Genomic DNA, 18,776 nt, shown 5'->3' with positions numbered 1-18,776 from the left:
AGGGGATCAATCGCCCTGCAACCTCTTCCCAGCTGGGCTCCTTCCACAGAGGCAAGGCCATTTGGGACAGGCTGGGAGAGGGGATCAATCACCCTGCAACCTCTTCCCAGCTGGGCTCCTTCCACAGAGGCAAGGCCATTTGGGACAGGCTGGGAAAGGGGATCAATCGCCCTGCAACCTCTTCCCAGCTGGGCTGCCCCTTTAGTCCGACCTTCGACATATCCATATAAAAATCCAGATTTTTGTCCCCAAAGGTTGGCCTCAACTTATACACAAGTGTATATGGTAGGTCCTAACAGAAGCGTTCTACAATGGCCAGGCTGTTAAGCCTCCATGTACAAACCTAATCAAGGCCATGTTTCTAAAACTTCCATGGGAAACAGTCTGTTTAAATCAGGAGTGGGAAACTGTGCAAATGGGGGGGGGGGGATTTTTTCTATCCTGTGCCCACCTGGTGGAGTACTTCCACAGACCCAAAGCAACACCGTGACACTTCTAGCTGCCATTTTGGCAGGTTTTTGGCTACTTCTTAACATTTTCTATGTGTTTTTGGAAGGTTGAGGAGTCAAGGAAACAAACTGTTGTAGTCCAGACACATTTTGAGCAGTTTGGGGACAAAAAATACCCCCCCCCAAATGTGGACATTTTTTTTAAAAAAAATCTGGGAACTTTGTTGGGCTTCTGGGGCCATACATAGTGCCCACATCTGGCCTGCAGGCAACACTTTGTTCACATTTAAATGCATGAGAATGAGTTAATTTCGTTTGGAATAATTACTATGTCTCACACTGGTAGTTCAAGGTGCATTCTAGGACTGCACTTCTACATCAGTCTACTCAGAGGTAAATGCTACCCTATTCAGTGGAGCCCCACTTCATTAAAACCATGTTTAAGACTGTGGCCTACATTTTACAGCCATTTATTTATTTATTTATTTATTTCTACGTTTGATCTTAACCAAAAGGCCGAGAAGCCTTTCCATTTCATTTCTATGTTACCTGTCTCCCAGGGAGGAACCTAAGGCAGCTTACAAGATAAAAACATTTCAAAACATCACAATAACATTAAAAAAAACAATTAAAACCATCTATTTAAAACAATATAAGTTAACATAAAAACATACAAAAGATAAAACATAACATGCACCCCAAATAAGCCACCCTGTCATGATTTTAAAAATGCTTGTCTAAATACAAACGTTTTCACTTGCTAGCAAAAGGCTAGGAAGAGGGGTGCCAGCCTAGCCTCTTGCGGAAGGGATTTCCAGAGGATGGGAGCAGCCACTAAGAAGGCTCTCTCTAGTGTCCTCACCAAGTGAGCCTGCAATGGTGGCGGGACCATCCTATAATTCCATAGTACTTGACCACATAATTTTCCTACCCTGCTGGACTTGAATAATCTTTCACACTTTTCTTTCATTGGCTAAAAATACTTTTAAACTTATTGCATAAGATTTAAGTTACGTAGGACTGAAATCTAGGTTTAAATGGTTCTTGTGTCTTGAAATATTCTTGTTAACCTGAGCTTATAAAGGGGCAGACTTCTTGTAATTTCTGGAACATACTGCTGTCTCCATTTTAAAGCGACTGGATCAAAAATGCTGAGAAGCCTTGTAGAATTTCCCATCTGAGGTTATGTCTTATAGCATTTAAAGTTTTACTCTTTTTGCTGTTGAATGAAATAGAACCTGATCTCTTTCAGAATACATCTAGCCCAGCTACTTAACTTGAATACTGTGGCTTGCAATTTTTGTTTACTAATTGGTCATATTAAGCTGGCTCCATCTTACCAGGTTCAGTTTACAGAAAATAAAACTATTTTAATGAGTTATAGTAACGATTAGATGGAGGCCTGCTAAAAAGTATAGACCTCTTGGGATCTGGAGAAGTTGAGGGGGTGGAGGTCAGGACACAAAGGTTAATATAAAACATTGTACTACCATGTAGTACCTAGTTTAGCTAAATCTGTTCATCTCTGAAGTGCTACAAGACACTTTATTAATTATGGTTGCTTTTTAATTGGTAATTTTAGAATATTTAAATGTCTCCATGTCTTAATTCTACACACATTATAAGACCATTTAATATACATCCACTATTAGTCACTCTATTCCTTTTTAATTTAACTGTTTTCTCCTCAAAATGAATGTGTTTCTACATTACATACCGCTGTTTCCATTTTTTTGCCATTGCACCAAACATCCATTGTGTCTTTCTCTGAAAAAAGAAACCACAAAAGAATTGTCACATAAATTAGACAACTATTTTCTATGTCATTTAATCATGACTGTAGTTATTCCCTTTTGCCTAAGGGAGGCGGTTGTAAAAAGTGTATCTTTTATCATGTTGAGAAAATATGTTTGGCAAAAGGCACACTTTTACAACTGTCTCCCTCTGGAAGGAGAACAGAGGTGCTTTGAGGGCATGTGAAGAGGTAAGCAGAAAGCTGCTTCTTTGCTGCTTGCTCTCAGCTTACCTTTGTATAATATTGTATAATAGCTTACTGTCTATTATCCCCTCTGCTGTAAGCTGCCCGGAATCCCTGTGGTTAGGCGGCATATAAATAAATCCTATTATTATTATTATTATTATTATTATTATTATTATTAATGCAGTAAGGCTCTTTGACTTTGCAAGAGGACCATTTTGTTACACATACGCCATACATATTTGTTTCATTATTTCAAGTTTCTAGTGTCAGGTTTTTAGTTTCAAACAAATGTTTAAAATGTAGCTGTGGGCCATTACATACACAATACACATCAGTAGTTTTCATGCAGTGTGCAAAACTATATTATGGGGAAATGGGGAGGAGAAGCCTAAGATGCCTCCTTGGAATACTCAAGAAGCCAAAAACAAATAAACTTCTTCAACTGTAATGGAGCAAAAGGGCACAACCTATACACAAGAAGAAGTAGGGGGAAAATTAAAGTAGAGAGGAAACTAGTCTTGCTTCAGTTACATTGTGGTTCATGATTTTTGCTGCATGCATTTTGCTGCCGATGCTGCTGGCTGGGTGAATTCCGGGTAACTTCCGGCTAGAAGCCATGCTCAGCCAGCCTCTTTTCAAATCCAGGAAGCTCCCAGCTTTGCAAATCAGCTGTCTGAGCTCAGATTATAGCCGGAATTTACCTGAGATTGACCCGGCTGGTGGCACTGGCAGCAAATTGCATACAATAAAATCAGGATGTATCTCAAATTGAATTGAAATCGGCAGCAGTACGTCACATTTTTTTAGCTGTGCACTAAACTCCTAAGTTTGAGAATCACTGATATATACAGTAGGCTGTATATATACAACATTATACTAAATATCCAGAGTATGTGCTTTTCCCATCATCATCTATCTGTGTCCACCTTGCCCAACTATACAGGCACTGAAAAAATTAACTGTCAGCCCACTAGTACTGCATAGCATATCAGGGGAGATCTAAGGAAGAATAAAGGTGTCCTTCATCCTTAACCCATCCCTGAATCTCACCCCTCTTTGAGAGGCTTGAATAGCATTACAAAGGTCCAAGCTGCCTAAAGTCACAAATGACAATACAATGCAATATATTTGTAGACAGTTCTTAGAATGCTTCTGAATCTCGTTAATCTGAAAAAACTTTTCCAATTACAACTTAGCTGTCTTTCATAACTCTTCAATATTTAAAATAGACAATAGAATTTTCCCCAAACAAAAGAGGTCACAACAAACAACATGAGTATTATTTGGAGAATACCACAACAAAGCTAAAACAAAAATACAAGCAACCATGCAAACAGTAGATTAAAACAACTTACCTAATACAACCCTAAAATCTGTACCATCTAAGTGTAATAACCAAGTGTTTGTTGTCTTTGACCTGTTCTCCAGGTACTTCTTAAGGCTCTTTCCATCAATTTCCAAGGTATATTCATATGCAAAACCACTGACTGCATCAATGTTGATGGTAGCTTTTGTTTTGGATGCTCCCACAGCAAATGTCTCTTTTCCCACCAGTTTGAACATCCATTCTTTTCTCATTACTTCCTGAACACAAAACCATACAAACAGAAATTTGCTTCAGTGCTTAAAATGTGGGTTAACATTAAATGGCTTTTCATTTTTTATATTAAACCACAAAAAATCTTAATATAAAATATACGTCTACACTCAGGAGGGTTAACCTTTAGGTGAACATTACTGTACACCATCAGACACAAAAATACAAAGACTGATCTGAATAAAGGTATTTTGACAGCCGCACAAATATTGGGTTGTACAATCCATTGATTCTCCATCAGATGTACAAGTGCTCTTTTGCAACAGATTAGACAGGTGACAAGACCTGAGAATCTTTCCTCCCTGCATTTGTAGAAGTCCAACAGTGCCAGTAAGGCTGTGTAAGACAACTGCCTTAAGCAGCTAATTTTGAAAGAAAGCAAATATTGTACTTTAAATAATAGGAAAGGGAAGCAACAATTGTTCAGTTTTCTACCCAAAATGACAAAATCTTACTAGTCTTGTTTACCATGCACCTTAATGTTGGATTCATGCATAGAGTGGCTGTTGTGACAGAGGGGAGCTTGAGAAACCGAACTGCCTTGCTCTGTTTCTGCAGAGGAACACTGTAGGCATGTCAGAGAAGGACACGAATTCATGAGATCTTAAGCCCCTCATTTCTTGGACATGTGCCCATAAAGGCTCTTAACTCCACAAGCTCTGGAAATTGCAGTAGTTAATTCCTTCATCCATGTAGGAGGAAAAGAAAATTAACTGGAATAGGGTGCTAAAAAAAGCTGCCCCCAAGAAATCTAAATAGATTGCTCCCCTATGGACTATATCTCTAGCCAATAAAAGTTTAGCTATATAAAAATGGCCACTGTTTGTTTTCCAAGAAACAGTGAATATTAATGTATGACTCCTACCTTGCCATCTACGTATATGACACGCTTTCCTGAGGTAGTTCCATGCTCAAATTCAATTTTGTGAACCCCATCACTTAACGCTACTTCCCAGATAGCCACCAGGTCTGTCATTCTGTCCAGGTAACTGTAGTCTGAGCTGCAGGAATACAAGAGTAAATACACCTGATGAAGACAGAATCTACAATCCAGAGATCCCTTTTAAGCTACAACAATCTCTTCATTTTTAGCCACAACCCAAGTAATTGTTTTATATTCATGGCTGCTTCCGTATGATGCTGAATTTTGGTATTGGGCCATTTTAGGCACATTTTTGAGAAAAAAATCTTGTGTTTGCAATACATAAAGAAAAATTGCTTTGCTACCTTCTAAACTGGGTCTTAATCTATAAGTGTTGTCAATTCATTTACATAATGTTTATCAAACTGTTACAAACTTTAACAAACTGTTTAGAAATAGCCCCCCACCTCTCTTTAAATTTCTAAACTACTAGGGCACAGCTATCAATCTATATTAGAAACCGAACACAACACCTAGATTACAAAATATTATACAGAACATACACGATAGTACTATGCAAAGGGATCTTGTGGCAAGATCACTTTGAATGCTGATCCAGACTAACACAGCTATGTCTTTGAAGAATAGTACTAGACCGACATTTACTAAGACATATTCATATAGCTATTTAAATAAACCTTTTCTCCATCCAATTAGATTCTTATTCTTTTTAGTAGAGCGTTAATTTAAATAAGCCAATTTTTTGTGTTTTAAATGCTGCAAGCCTATCATCTCTATCACTACAATTCATTTTAGTGACCTTTGAAATAGCTAAACCACTGTAACACTTTTGATAAGTTACTTGGCTCATGTATATTTACATTCTGAAATGCATACATTTTAAAAAGTTAAAAATAACTTTTTAAAAATACATCTCAATTTTTTTGTATACAGCATCAATGCACTATTATAAACTATTTTGATAACAGCAGTTCTGCCACTATTAAAATTTGAGAAGGCCTTCCAAGGCTTCTTACACAGAAGAGTACTTTTTACCTTACATCATCTTCAAAGTCAGTACTCTCATCATGGGATGCCATAGTAATCAAAACGGCTTTTAATCCAATTAGCAGCAAGAAAAGAAAAAAGCAGAACACTGGTAGCAGTGAACAGATGTTGAAAACTAGAACTCCTTGTATTAGGAAACAATCCTTTTCTAGTCTTTCCCCTTGTGTTAGTACAACTTTTAGTGTTCCCGAATTGTACAATTTAACGAAATTTTCCTTCAGGATAGTACACAAGACAGTTGTAAATCTAAGTCATTTAGGTCTGCATCCAAGTACAGATGGGATAAGAATCACAGAGCCTTCCATATTTGATGGACTGAAAGTCCCAGCAGCCCTGGGCTGTACAGCCAATGGTTAGGAATATTGAAAGCCCTAGTCCAACAACAGACCTGGAGGACCAAACAATTACTTCGGTAAAATATGCATTGCTTTGTTTACTATTTAGCTATAGTTTATAAAAAACAAAAACAAAAATTGCCAATTCAATGCGGGGGGGGGGGGGGGGAATCAAAATCTGTATTTTGGTAAGCCAACCAAAACGGTACAAAAAAATCTAGGCAAGCTTTCAAGTCTTTAGAACTCTTCATCAGTTTTCTTGTAGTACCAGCCTATAACATTTCTTATGACTTACGTACACTTTTGTGTACAAATCCCTTTTGTCTGCAAAGCTTGTGCCGTAATCAATTTGTTCATTTATGCAATATCGCACTAAACTGTTATAGCACTATTATTCCACTTTTACTGCTAGGGCTGTCTCCGGTGGCATTCTGGAGTTTATAGTTTAGTGAGGCCTAAGAATTCTCTGGGTGACTATTCCCAACTGCAAATCCCAGGACTCCATAAAAGCAGAATAATAGTGCTATAACAGTGTAGTGCGGTATGCTAATTTGTTATTCTATGATTCTATTTCGATCCAGTTCCACAGCTCAAGATTATGCCTCCAAGTGGCTTCACACAGATTGTCAACAAAGTATGTCAGAACTGCTCTGTGAAACTTTACATGACATGTCCCCATGAGCAGAGCTTTCCTCAACAGCCACTTTTGGGGATCACAGTGAGAAAAAGAAGCAAACCATTTCAACACCAGCATTGGTACTCCTGTTAAATGTACCATTAGATGTAATGGTCCCAAATAAGAGATGCTAATAAAAAGTCAAGGCATATCAAGAAGGAAACATTGCTTCATGTATCAGTTGAATATACAGATCACCCTTCCAAGACTTGTAAAGCAGTCTTCATAACCAAGACGTCAGGCAAAAGATAAAGTAAGGTCACATCTTCCTAAAACTGCTCTGTCCATTTTCAATCAGCTTCTTGAAAAAGAAGCGACTGAATATTCGATGCAGCTCCCTTGTACAGAGTCGAGGTCCTGATCTATGCAGTTCACCAGTGTTGTCTATTCTGTGACAGCTCTTTACAGCACCACACAAAAAGACAATAAATGTTGTCTACGGCTGCATCTACACTGCAAAAATAATCCAGTCTGATATTGCTTTAATGGCCATGGCTCAATACTATGGAATTCTAGAAATTGTAGTTTGTTGTTGCACAGAGCTCTCTCACAGAAAAGGCTAAATGTCTCACAAAACTACATTTCCCAGAATTCCATAGCACTGAGCCATGGCAGTTATGATGTCAAACTGGATTATTTCTGCAGTACAGATGCAGCCTGCATAATGGTTAGAAATGGGTAAATACATACAGGGGACCAGCGATAAGATTTGTGCTCATCCTTGTGCTGATGTTCTTTTTATGAATGGGCCGGAGATGGTGGAGGTTGATCAAGAGGGAAAGTACAGCAAGATGTTCCACATCAATTTCATTTATTATTGTTATTTCATTTATATCTCACCTTTCCTCACAACTGGGACTCAAGGCAGCTTACAAAATAAATAAATAAAATGCATACGTAGACATAAGCAGAAACATGAAAAAGTTACTGTTAAATGTGATTAAACTGTCACCACTGAAAACAAAACAATTAACAATGCCTATGATAAAAATCAATAGAACAGCATAACATCAAAACCCCAAAGCCTCTTGGAATAAAAAGTATGTCAGCTGCCAATGAAAGGACAACAAGAAAAGGGCTACCCTACCCAAATTCTAGAAGCAGGCACCAAAAGGGGCCTCTCATGTGTTCCCACCAGAAATGTCTGTGAAGGAGGTGGAACTAAAAGAAGGTTCTCCCTGGAAGATCACAGAGTTCCTTATCTGCTGGGGGTTGGTTTCAGGATCCCACCCCCATATCAAATTCCATAGATGCTCAAGTCCCATTATATACCATAGCATATAATACAATGATGTCTGTTATATGAAATGGCAAAATAATGGTTTGCTTTTTGGATTAAAAAAAGTATACTGTGTTCCCTCCACATTCACTAGGGTTAGGGATGAAGGACCCCCGTGAATATGGAGAACCCGCACATAAAAAAGTACTCTTCTTTTTACCTAAGAGAACACCTCTCTAGGAATCTCCAGGTCCTCCAGTGCAACTCTATGGTCAACATCTGCCAGAAGTTGATCATAGAATCACGCTGAAGGACCTACAAATGCCTAGAGAAGTGTTGTTTCTAGCAGTCTCTAAGTCCTCCAGCACAACTCTATGGTCAACTTGTGGCAGAGTTGCGCTGGGGGACCTAGAGATTCCTAGAGAGAGCATATTATATAGTCAAAGCCACAAACGTGGAGGGCTGATTGTATACTCAAGCCATGGATGGTTGAATCCTTGGATGCAAAACCCATGGATGTGAGGGCTGACTGTATAAGATACTGTGTGCTCTTGTGTTCTTTTTTCTTCTGCCCAGTAAGTAGACAGATTGGTTGTGTGACAAGTTTAAACACCAAAGGAATAGTAGGGAAAGTTTTTCAATTTTATTTTGCTCAATTGACATCCATGGTGCTCTAGATTCTTCTTCAGAGAGCTGAAGAGACTGTGTTAAATCTTCTGTACACAGATACGAATTTGGCAAGTGGGATCTAATAAGGAAAGATACATTAGCTTCCCCAACCTGAAATAAGAAGGACATGTTTATCACAGCTTTTTGTTGTTGGTGTATCCCTTCAAGTCGCTTATGATTTATGATGGCCCTAAGGCAAAACTATCACAGGTGTTTGAGGCCTTTAGGCTACGTCCGCACTGCAGAAATAACCCAGGTTGACACCAGTTTGACTGCCATGGCACTGTGCCATGGAATCCTGGGATTTGTAGTCTGTTGTGGTGACAGAGCTCTTTGACAGAGAAGGCTAAATGTCCCACAAAACTGTAATTCCCAGACTTGGACAGCATTCAGCCACGGCAGTTAAAGTGGTGCCAAACTGGATTAGTTTGACAGTGTGGATGCAGCCTTGCCATCCCCCTTTCACAACTAAATAGAAAAACGTCTCATGTTTAGAGCAAAGCGATCACAGAGGCTCATTGCTCCCTTTCCAAAGAGTGCTACACTTTGAGAACACCAAGGCAGGTTTCTAGGATACCTAAACATGACACAAAACACACATCAACACACAATCTGGAGCAGCGTCCTCCTCTGCCTTTTTGGTTGAATCCTCACTGCAGAAATAATCCGGTTTGACACCACTTTCGCTGCCTTGTCTCCAAGGTATGGGATCCTGGGCATCTGTAGTTTATTGGTGCGCCTGAGCTCTCTGACAGAGGAGGCTAAACATCTCACAAAACTACAGGTCACAGAATTACATAGCATTCAGCCATGGCAATTCAAGCGGCGGTGAAGTGGATTACTTCTGCAGTGTGGACACAGCCAAAGTGGCGTCAAACCGGATTAGCTCAATTAAATGAAAATAAAATAAGATGTCCCACCATCGCCTTCAATACGAGTCACCTTTAGTCAGTAATAAAAGAGGGAGGGTGCAAAGTGTTTAATCCGGATTCATACCGACGGAGGGTTTTTCCTGGGATGGGGACAGGGGTGGATCTGGGGAAGGGAGGTCCCAAACACACTGCAGAAATAATCCAGTTTAAGACCGCTTTAACTGCTTTGGCTGAAATGCTAGGGAATCCTGGGAAGTGTAGTTCTCCGAGACCTTTCGCCTCCTCGGTCAGAGGGAGCTCTGGTGCCACAATGAACTACAGTCCCCAGGATCCCCTATCACTGAGCCAGGGCAGTTAAACCGGTCTCAAACTGGGTTATTTCTGCAGTGTGTTTGGAGCAGAGGGAAAAGGAGGAGGAGGAGGAGGAGGGAAGAAGGCTGTACCTGGAGCCCCGGGGACGGAGGACCTGGAGGCTATCCGGATCTGTGGCGCCTCGCCCGGGCAGAGCTCCAGCTCAGGAGGAGGAGGAGGAGGAGGAGGGCCCTTGAAGCAGAAAGGAAGAAGAGCCTGCCCGCTTGCCTCTCTTCTGAGGCGGCCCTTCACGCCATCCTGATCCGCCAAGGCTCCCAAAATGGCGCCCGGGTCCAGGAAGAGGAGAGGGAGGGAGGGAAGGCTGAGGCAGGCACAGGCCTCTCTGGCTGTATCCAACTGCAGGGATAATCCATTTTGAGACTGCCTCAAGGAGAGGGGCGCCTGGGGAATAATGCCTTCTCTCTCAGAGACCTCAGTCTCCTGACACATATTTTAGGTAGGAAAAACAATCAAATGCAGATAGATTGACGGAGCACCTGGTCGCATGATAAACTACGTGTGAAAGGGATCTAGAGTCCAAGTAGACCACAATTAACATGAGTCAACAGTGTGATGCGCAGCTAAAAAGGCCAATGCAATTCTTAGGCTGCATCAATAAAGTATAGTGTCTAGATCAAGAGAATCATAGTGCCACTGTATCTGCCTCTGGTCAGACCCCACCTGGAATATTGTGTCCAGTTCTGGGCACCACAATCAAAAAGGACATTGAGAAACTGGAGCGTGTCCAAAGGAGGTGACTAAAAATGTGAAGGGTCCAGAAACCATGCCCTATGAGGAATGACTCCAGGAGCTGGGTGATTTTTAGCCTGAAGAAAAGAAGGTTAAGAGTGATATGATGAACCTGTTTAAATTTTGAAAGGATGTCCATTGAAGAGGGAGCAAGCTTGTTTTCTGCTGCTCCAGAGAACAGGACCATTTTGTCCCTGTTTTTAGAAGAGAATTATGGCAACCCTATGACCAAAACACACTGCAGAACTAATCCCTTGCATTGAGCCAAGGTAGTTAAAGTGGTCTGAAGGTGGGCTATTTCTTCAGTGCAGCTGGATCAAGGAGGCAGGCGGGGCTGGAAGGGAAGGAAGGGCCTCCTCCTGGCCTTGGCTGGGAGGAGCAGGAAGGCAAGGCAAGGCCGGGGAGTGAGGCCTTCCCACCCTGGGAGCCCGCCCATAACGGCCAAGGAAGAGACACACAGAGGAGGGGGCTGGTGCGTACTGTTTCCTCACATAGTGGCCCTGAGTGGGACAGTGGGCCTTTATGGCCCCAAGGAGCTGGGGGTGGGGTTGGGGGGGGCGGCCTCGGGGGGGCAGGGGGGGGGGGGGGGGGGGGGGGGCTGGAGAGGGCTCCTCTGCCCTTGAGGAGAGCCCCCACCCTCAAAAGCCATCCTTCCCAACCCTCTTCAGGAACACACACAGGGTATTAGAGGCAGTGCTTGAGGCAACATTTCTTAAGAAAGAGATGCAGTCCTCCAGGTGTTATTATCAGACTGCAAGGCCTGGCTGCTCTAGTCAGCATGGTCAGTGGCAGCAAGGGATGGTGCTGGGATTGGTGGGGTGTGTGTGTGTGTGTGTCTATCTATCTATCTATCTATCTATAGGCATGAGAAGATTATTGAAAGCTTTTGGGGAAGTATGTAACAAAAACAACTCTTGTGTGAGCTATAGGAAAACAAAGGGTTTGGCAAACATGGGAACTGAATGAGTTCCACCCAGAAACAGGTCAAGCAGTTTCATTACTCAGGGGTTTGCTTTCCCCAGAATGGCTCATGCAATAGCCACTTGGCAGCTGTAAATCTGAAGGCACAAGGATCTATTCAAACCGTCTTGAAATTAGCTAGAGTTAAAGGTGGAAATGCACAGATTACATGTGGAGCAGGAGTATGGGCAAACATTAAGACTAATAAATTAGAGGTCTTACAAAATAATTTTTAAGAGCAATATTGAGCCTTTCACCAGAAGCACCAGTCAGCTATACATGAGCAGAAGCTGGATTAATGCCAATATCTTACTTCCCCTTATATACATCATATGGCCAAATTGTTCCTGTCCTAATACAGTGGTGCCCCGGGATACGAAATTAATTCGTTCCGCCATTCCTTTCGTAACCCGAAAATTTCGTAACCCGAAATACTCCGTTAGCACTGGAAAGCCTATAGCAGCATTTGAATTTCGCGCCAAAATGAATTTCGTAACCCGAAAAATATTTCGTAACCCGAAACAGTTTTTGCCAATCCGACTTTTTCGTATCCCGGAAATTTCGTAACGCGATCATTTCGTATCCCGAGGCACCACTGTAAGAGTTGGAAGAGACCCCAAATCCACCCCAAATCTGCCATGCAGGAACTCACAATCAAAGCACCCCCAACAGATGGCCACCCAACATCTGTTTAAAAAACTCCTAAGAAGGAGACTCTACTACTCTCTGAAGGAGTGTATTTCACTGTCAAGCAGCTCTTACTCTCAAGAGCTTCCTCCTAATGTTGAGGTGGAATCCCTTTTCCTTTATGTAGAGAGATCTTGTAGCCCCTTTGAGGCTCGCTGAAAGAAAGAAATTGGCAGCATGAACTTTCCTAGACTTCAGTCTACTTCCTCAGTCTACTGTTGTCTGCTGCTTCTGAGGAAGTAGACTGAAGTCTAGGAAAGCTCATGCTGCCAATTTCTTTGAGTTTCAAAAGTGCTACAAGAGCTCTCTGTGTACTGATTCTAGAGACTAAAATGGCTATGTCTTTGAATTCTACCCCTTTTCTTGTAGCTTGCATTCATTGCTCCAGGTCCTATTCTGTAGGACTGTTATACTCCAGCAAATTAGTCCAGTTTCCTTGATGGTGAACCTATGTATCTCAGCATCCTTGGCTGAGATTCATAGTATTTATAGAATAATAGAATCATACCTCAAGGGTCATCCAGTCCAACCCCCTGCCATGCAGGAATTCACAATCAAAGCATCCCTGACAGATGGCCATTCAGCTTCTGTTTAAAAAAAACCCAAAGAAGGAGGTTCCACCACTCCCAGGCAACGTATTCCACCGTTGAACACTTCTTGCCATCTTCCTAATGTTGATAGTGTGGTGCAGTGTTTGGAGCATTGGATTTTGACTCTGAAGACCAGGGTTTGAATCCCTGCTTAGCTATGGAACCCCACTGGTTTTCCTTGGGCAAGACACACACTCTCAGCCTCAGAGGATGACAACGGCAAACCACCTCCTGAACAGATCTTGCCAAGAAAACCCCATGATAGTGTGCTGTGGAGTGTTAGAGTATGACTCTGGGGTCCAGGGTTGGAATCCCTGCTTAGTTGCAAACACGTTCAAAGCCAAACGCTTGGTTATAAAAGGCAATACTTGTCACCTGGTCATATATTCTGGGTAACTTAAGATGGCCACATGAAAAGAGGTTAGGGCTGCTGTACTTTAATATTTGTGTGGAAGAGGAAATTTAAGTCAGAACATGGTTGTATGTCAGGCTATACCTGCTGAAATTCCTTGTTTCATGTACCTGTTAAAGGTATTGGATTCCCATCTTTAATCTGGTCATCCAGTCCAGTTACTGGAAATTTCTTGGGTGATTTCATGAGTAAAACTGCACTTCAGTTAAAATATGTATCTCCCAATCTCCCCCACTCTCATTTGTACAGTCTGATCTTATGTGCGCTCTAGAGAGAGAGAGAGAGAGAGAGAGCATACATATACTGTATAGTATACATATACAGTTGGCCCTCTGTTATAGCGGGGGATCCGTTCTGGGGGGGGAAACGGGAAAACAGAGGCTCGGACATATTCAACCCCATATATATAACTGTCATCATAAAATATTTAGCACTTTTAATCTTCAGGTAACTGGAATTCCCTGTACCAAATTCTTCCATAACCCTGAAAACTGAGCATAATATACCTTTATAGTGTGTGTGTGTGTGTATACACACACATACATATATGTGTGTGTGTGTGTGTACACACACACAATATAAAGGTATATTATACTGTAGTATAATCTTTCATGTGCTTTGAAATTTTAAGAGGAAAGGTTTAATTGTTTTTGCAGTGTTTTTAAAATTCTGTTTAAAACATCTTAATCCTATTCACAGGATGGCCTAAATACTGTACCCTAAAGGCACCAGATTCCTTTTGATCTTGAAAGCTAACCAGGGTCAGTTCTGGTTTGTACTTGGATGAGAATGCCAGTGAATACCACCAGGGACGTAGGCTATATTTCAGAGGAAAGAACTGGCAAAACCACTTCTGAATGTTCCTTGCCTGAGCCATTATGGCAACCAGGTTTGAATCCCCTCTTACATGGAAACCCACTGGGTGACCTTGAACAAGTCATACTCTCTCAGCCTCAGAGGAAGGCAATAACAAACTTCCTCTGAACAAATCTTGCCAAGAAAACCCAGTGATGGGGTCACCATAAATCAGAAATGACTTGAATGTACACAACAACAACAACAAAATCTAATGAAATGAATGGGGTTGCTGGACGTTGACAGGTGCCTTGAAGGCATGCACACACACATGGCCAAGCTGGGATTCAAACCCTGGTGTCCAGAGTCATAATCCAATGCTCAAACCACTACACCACACTGTCCTGTACAAATGCGATAAAACTGTTCATTAGATTGTGCTCAGTTTCAGTATCTTTTTTATCTTGTTATTTATGTAGTAGTAATAATAATAATAATAGGATTTATTTATATACCGCCCAATCACTGGGAATCTGAGCAGTTTACAACAGAGGGGAAAATAGACAGTTCCCTGCCCTCAGGCTTACAATCTAAAAAGACACCACACAAAAGGAGAAGGGAATGGTGAGGGGGGATGGGATCAGGTCCAGCATTCTTCTCTCCCTCTGAGGCCTGGACCAAGGCAGATGGACCGGAGGGAGGGCTCTTCTTCTTCAGGCTAGCCCTGATGGAGCTGGGCCAGCCTATTCTCTCCCTCACAGGTCAAAAGATGACAGTTATGGAGGGAGGGTGCTCTATCTTCAGGCTGGCCCTGATGGAGCTGAGCCAGCCTATTCTCTCCCTCACAATATGCGTTTTTAAAAATAATACAAAAATTATTTATTTATTTAGCCTGCAAAACAAAAAATCCCTTCAAAAACTGCAAAAGTACTCTTGTTATCCTTGAATGGATTCTGGTCAATGATGTTAGTTTAGATATAAGACACAGCTTTAATACTTTTTTGTTGGTTTGATTTTCAGAGTTCCCAAGATTGTTGGTTGCCAAGACAGGCTGCATCAGGATCTGTGGTAGTGAATTTTTATTCAGAAAGAATGTCCAGTGATTCTTGGAGCAGAGAGGAGGTAGGCAGCAGAACTTTCCCCCTCAATTCAGCTGTGTTAGAAGCTTCTCCAGTGAATCCCTTAGGTTTTCTTATATTGCTTTAATATAGGCTGGATAACAGTTATTCCTGTTAAACAGGTGAGAGGTGGGGAGCTCTTTTGGACAATAATGAAGTATGCTTTTTTTGTCCCCCTCCTTCTTTGTCTTCTCTTTCCTCTCCTGCACTTTTTTATGTCCAGTCTTTCTTCTCATTTGATGTCACTCTGTTGTATAGAATATGTGGGCTGCATCCACATTGCAGAAATAATCTGGTTTGACACGGTTTTAACTGCCATGGCTCAATACTATGGAATTCTGGAAATGGTAGTTTGGTGTGACACCATTCAGTAAACAATTAAAAAGAATTTCAGGAGTTCCATGTAGAAATACTATATGATAAAGAAATTCATTTAGTTTTTTCCCATTTTCTTCCAACTGTAGCAAGAAGAATGGGAAAACGTAAATAAGTTATTACGACATCATGGCTTAAGAACTTTGGTACCAGGTAAGCAGGTTTTTAAAAAAATGAAACTATGTTTGGCCATCAGTTGAATTGTGCCCTTCTGCAATCATGTGACTTAGAATAATCTCTATTATTCTCTATAATACTATCTGTATTATAGAAAATTGGTTTAAGTATGACGCAGTATAATAATTGCCATATAGTAAATCTGAAAGGGAATCAGCATGGTGTTGTGGACTGAGTGAGACCAGAATTCGAATGCCTGCTCAACCATGAACCCCACTGGGTGATTTTTGACAAGTCACACTCCCTCATCCTCAGACAATGACTGCCCTCTCTGAACAAACATCATAAGTCAGTAATGGCATGAAGACACACAGCAACAGATGATCTTCAAAGGACATTGTCAGCTGGTTCCAACAAGTACGAACTGATAAAGGAATACAGTGCTTTCTTGTTCAGACCATCTGGTCTGGTGATATTTCTAAGCTCGTTGTTGTTCTACAAGCTACTCAGACATGTGATTTTCTCCACTCAGCAACCTGCTTTGTGAAATGTTATAATCTATAATTCATTTAATGGATATCTTAGGAATTTCCTTTTTAAATTTTACAGATAAGATTGTTATGGACAGACAATGTTCACAAGCAATACGGTATGCATTGAAAACATTAGTGGAAGAAACAGAGCGTCAACGGAAAATTGTTCGTGGTTTGATAGAAGACAATCGCCAGCTGAGGTAAGACAGTTTTAGGCGTTTTTCTGGGGCACTTCATTAATGAGATAATTCTGATCCAATGAAGAGGGTACATTTGTCCCTATGCAGATTCCTACCCTTTTGCCATGTTTCCATTTTATGATTTTATATTTATAGTAGTTTTTAAATTAGAAGAAGGCATCTAATTCCCTCTACAGGTGTTGGACTGCAAGTCGCTTCAGTATCTCATCAGTAAAGCCTATGGTCAGGTTGATGAAGATTGTAGTCCTAAACACATGGGGGTATAAAATTGCCCATAATTGCTTTTATATAACTACTGTGCATTGTGTAAAATCTGATGCTATTCTGAAATGCCAAGCCTTGACTGTGACCACTGCTCTTTGTTTATGTTCTGATCTAAAGTTCCTTTGCTTTCCCTCTCTGCTATGGCATTTTGAAAGCTCCTCCACATCCTCTTTTCACCTACTAGTTATACTAGTTTTAGGAGGTTAAATAAAAAGGCAAGATTAGTCCACATATCCTGGCCCTTCACTGGGAAAGGAATGTAACTTTGGCTTATTTTGCATTCAGCTTCACTGAATACAACAGGTTCTAACTGATATTTTGCTCTGGCTCATTCACCTATAGCTATTTAGGAACAATAGCAAGACTAGACAGGGAGATCAGCAGGAGACTTTGCCTATACAAAGCACTCATGTGGTCACTTAAAATTGAGATTTCTCCAATACTTTAATTCATATCTGTTTCACTGTATTTTATAGTGCTTACTGGGGATTTGTTTTTTAAACATTAGAGATGAATTGCGCTTGGAGCGAAGTCGGGCTTCTCGGCAAGAACAACGAGCCAATGATCTGGATATCATTTTGGGAAATATCAAACACAAAATACGTCAGCTGGAAGATGAGTCTATAGCTAATGCATCCCAGCAGCACAACCAAGTCAGAGAGCTTCAGAAAGATCAGCAAACTACTCAGGTAGCTTTGTTCATTGTAACTTTGAGGATCTGGCATTGACAGGATATTTATTTTTGTTTCAGTTTTTTTTTAATTAAGTGATTGGGGCAGCTTTATCAGAAGGCTCGGAGAGCTGATTCTCTCAGGCAGCAGACTGCTGGAGTGGCAAACTCACTACTGTCCCTCCCTAGAAGGGTGCTTGCTGCTCTGGAAAGCTACTTTTACCAGTATCAATGCAGAGCTGCTTTCTTTTGTTTAACCCCCTTCCCCCCCAACACACACTTTCATGCAGCAGCACAGGGTAGAGGTGCAGCCACTCACCCAACACTACCATGTGCCCACCAAAGATGGAACCCATTCTAGTGGAGGCAGTGGTAACAAAAGCAGAGGTGCTCCTGCATCCTCCAGTGCAATAGGATTGTGTCAAGTAGTTCTGAAAAGAGTCACACTCCTCCTGAAAGACTGTGTTCACAGTTTGGGAATGCTTCTGGATCTGTCAGCTCAGAAAGATGCGACAGTCAGGAGTGCCTGTTATCAGCTTTGGCTGATATGACACCCCTCCCTAGAAGCAGAGGACCTAAAGATGGTAGTGCATGTGCTGGTAACTTCAAGACTGGACTTCTGCCATGTGCTATACATTGGGCTATCTTTGTACTGTACCAAGTTCGAAAACTCCAACTGATTCAGAATCTGGGAGCCAGACTAATTATGAGTACATCCAGGAGTTACATTACACCAGTCTTAAAAGCTATCCGCTGGCCTCCTATTAGTTTCTGGGCAAAGTACAAAGTGTTGGTTATTACCTTTAAAAGCATGCATGATTTGGGACCTGGTTACCTACAGGATCACCTTCTCCTGTACAATCTGCCCTGTACACGCTGGATCCCTGGGAAATGTTTGCTCCAACTGGCCAGGACTAGACTGGGAGCGATTTGCCAGACAACTTTTTTGTCTGCTGCCCCAGACTGTGGAATGACCTGCCAGAAGAGATATGACAGCTGAAAACACTGACTACTTTTAAAACAGCATTAAAGGCATATCCCTTCCAGCAGGTCTATCCAGCCAATTTTAAATCACAACTTTTTAACTTTGCATATGAACTCTTATAAATGTATTTTAATTATTTTATAGTATTGTATTTTAACTGTGGGTTTATGTGTTTTTAATTTTATTTTGTATTTTAACATGCTGTACCCTGCCTCAAGCTTCAAGGTGGAAAGAAATAAAA

At 41.2% G+C, this 18,776-nt stretch overlaps 2 protein-coding genes across 3 annotated transcripts in view; one reads left to right on the top strand and one right to left on the bottom strand.

Moving 5' to 3' along the window:
• The window catches only part of FAIM (Fas apoptotic inhibitory molecule), an 11,287-nt gene extending 957 nt beyond the window's left edge, over window positions 1-10,330 (bottom strand). Inside the window, exons 1-4 of the mRNA XM_042445564.1 lie at window positions 10,172-10,330; window positions 4,893-5,028; window positions 3,786-4,014; window positions 2,167-2,216 (exon numbers count right to left, since the gene is read on the bottom strand). Of these exons, the coding sequence (XP_042301498.1) occupies window positions 2,167-2,216; window positions 3,786-4,014; window positions 4,893-5,003 (390 nt within the window). The 5' untranslated portion in view covers window positions 5,004-5,028; window positions 10,172-10,330. The remainder of the gene's footprint in view (window positions 1-2,166; window positions 2,217-3,785; window positions 4,015-4,892; window positions 5,029-10,171) is intronic.
• A 73-nt stretch (window positions 10,331-10,403) lies between these two features.
• CEP70 (centrosomal protein 70) overlaps window positions 10,404-18,776 on the top strand; it is a 26,778-nt gene continuing 18,405 nt past the window's right edge. Inside the window, exons 1-5 of one of the 2 annotated variants that reach the window (XM_042445562.1) lie at window positions 10,404-10,536; window positions 15,294-15,395; window positions 15,856-15,919; window positions 16,493-16,616; window positions 17,389-17,569. In XM_042445562.1, the coding sequence (XP_042301496.1) occupies window positions 15,366-15,395; window positions 15,856-15,919; window positions 16,493-16,616; window positions 17,389-17,569 (399 nt within the window). In that variant the 5' untranslated portion in view covers window positions 10,404-10,536; window positions 15,294-15,365. Of the gene's footprint in view, window positions 10,537-11,212; window positions 11,302-15,293; window positions 15,396-15,855; window positions 15,920-16,492; window positions 16,617-17,388; window positions 17,570-18,776 lie in introns of those variants that run through there. The other variant, XM_042445561.1, reaches the window with a different exon arrangement.

The sequence above is a fragment of the Sceloporus undulatus genome, chromosome 1 (genome assembly GCF_019175285.1).
Source record: "Sceloporus undulatus isolate JIND9_A2432 ecotype Alabama chromosome 1, SceUnd_v1.1, whole genome shotgun sequence".
NCBI lineage: Eukaryota > Metazoa > Chordata > Lepidosauria > Squamata > Phrynosomatidae > Sceloporus > Sceloporus undulatus.
The sequence above is the reverse complement of the archived record's forward strand: the minus strand, read 5'-3'. Positions and strand labels throughout refer to the sequence as shown.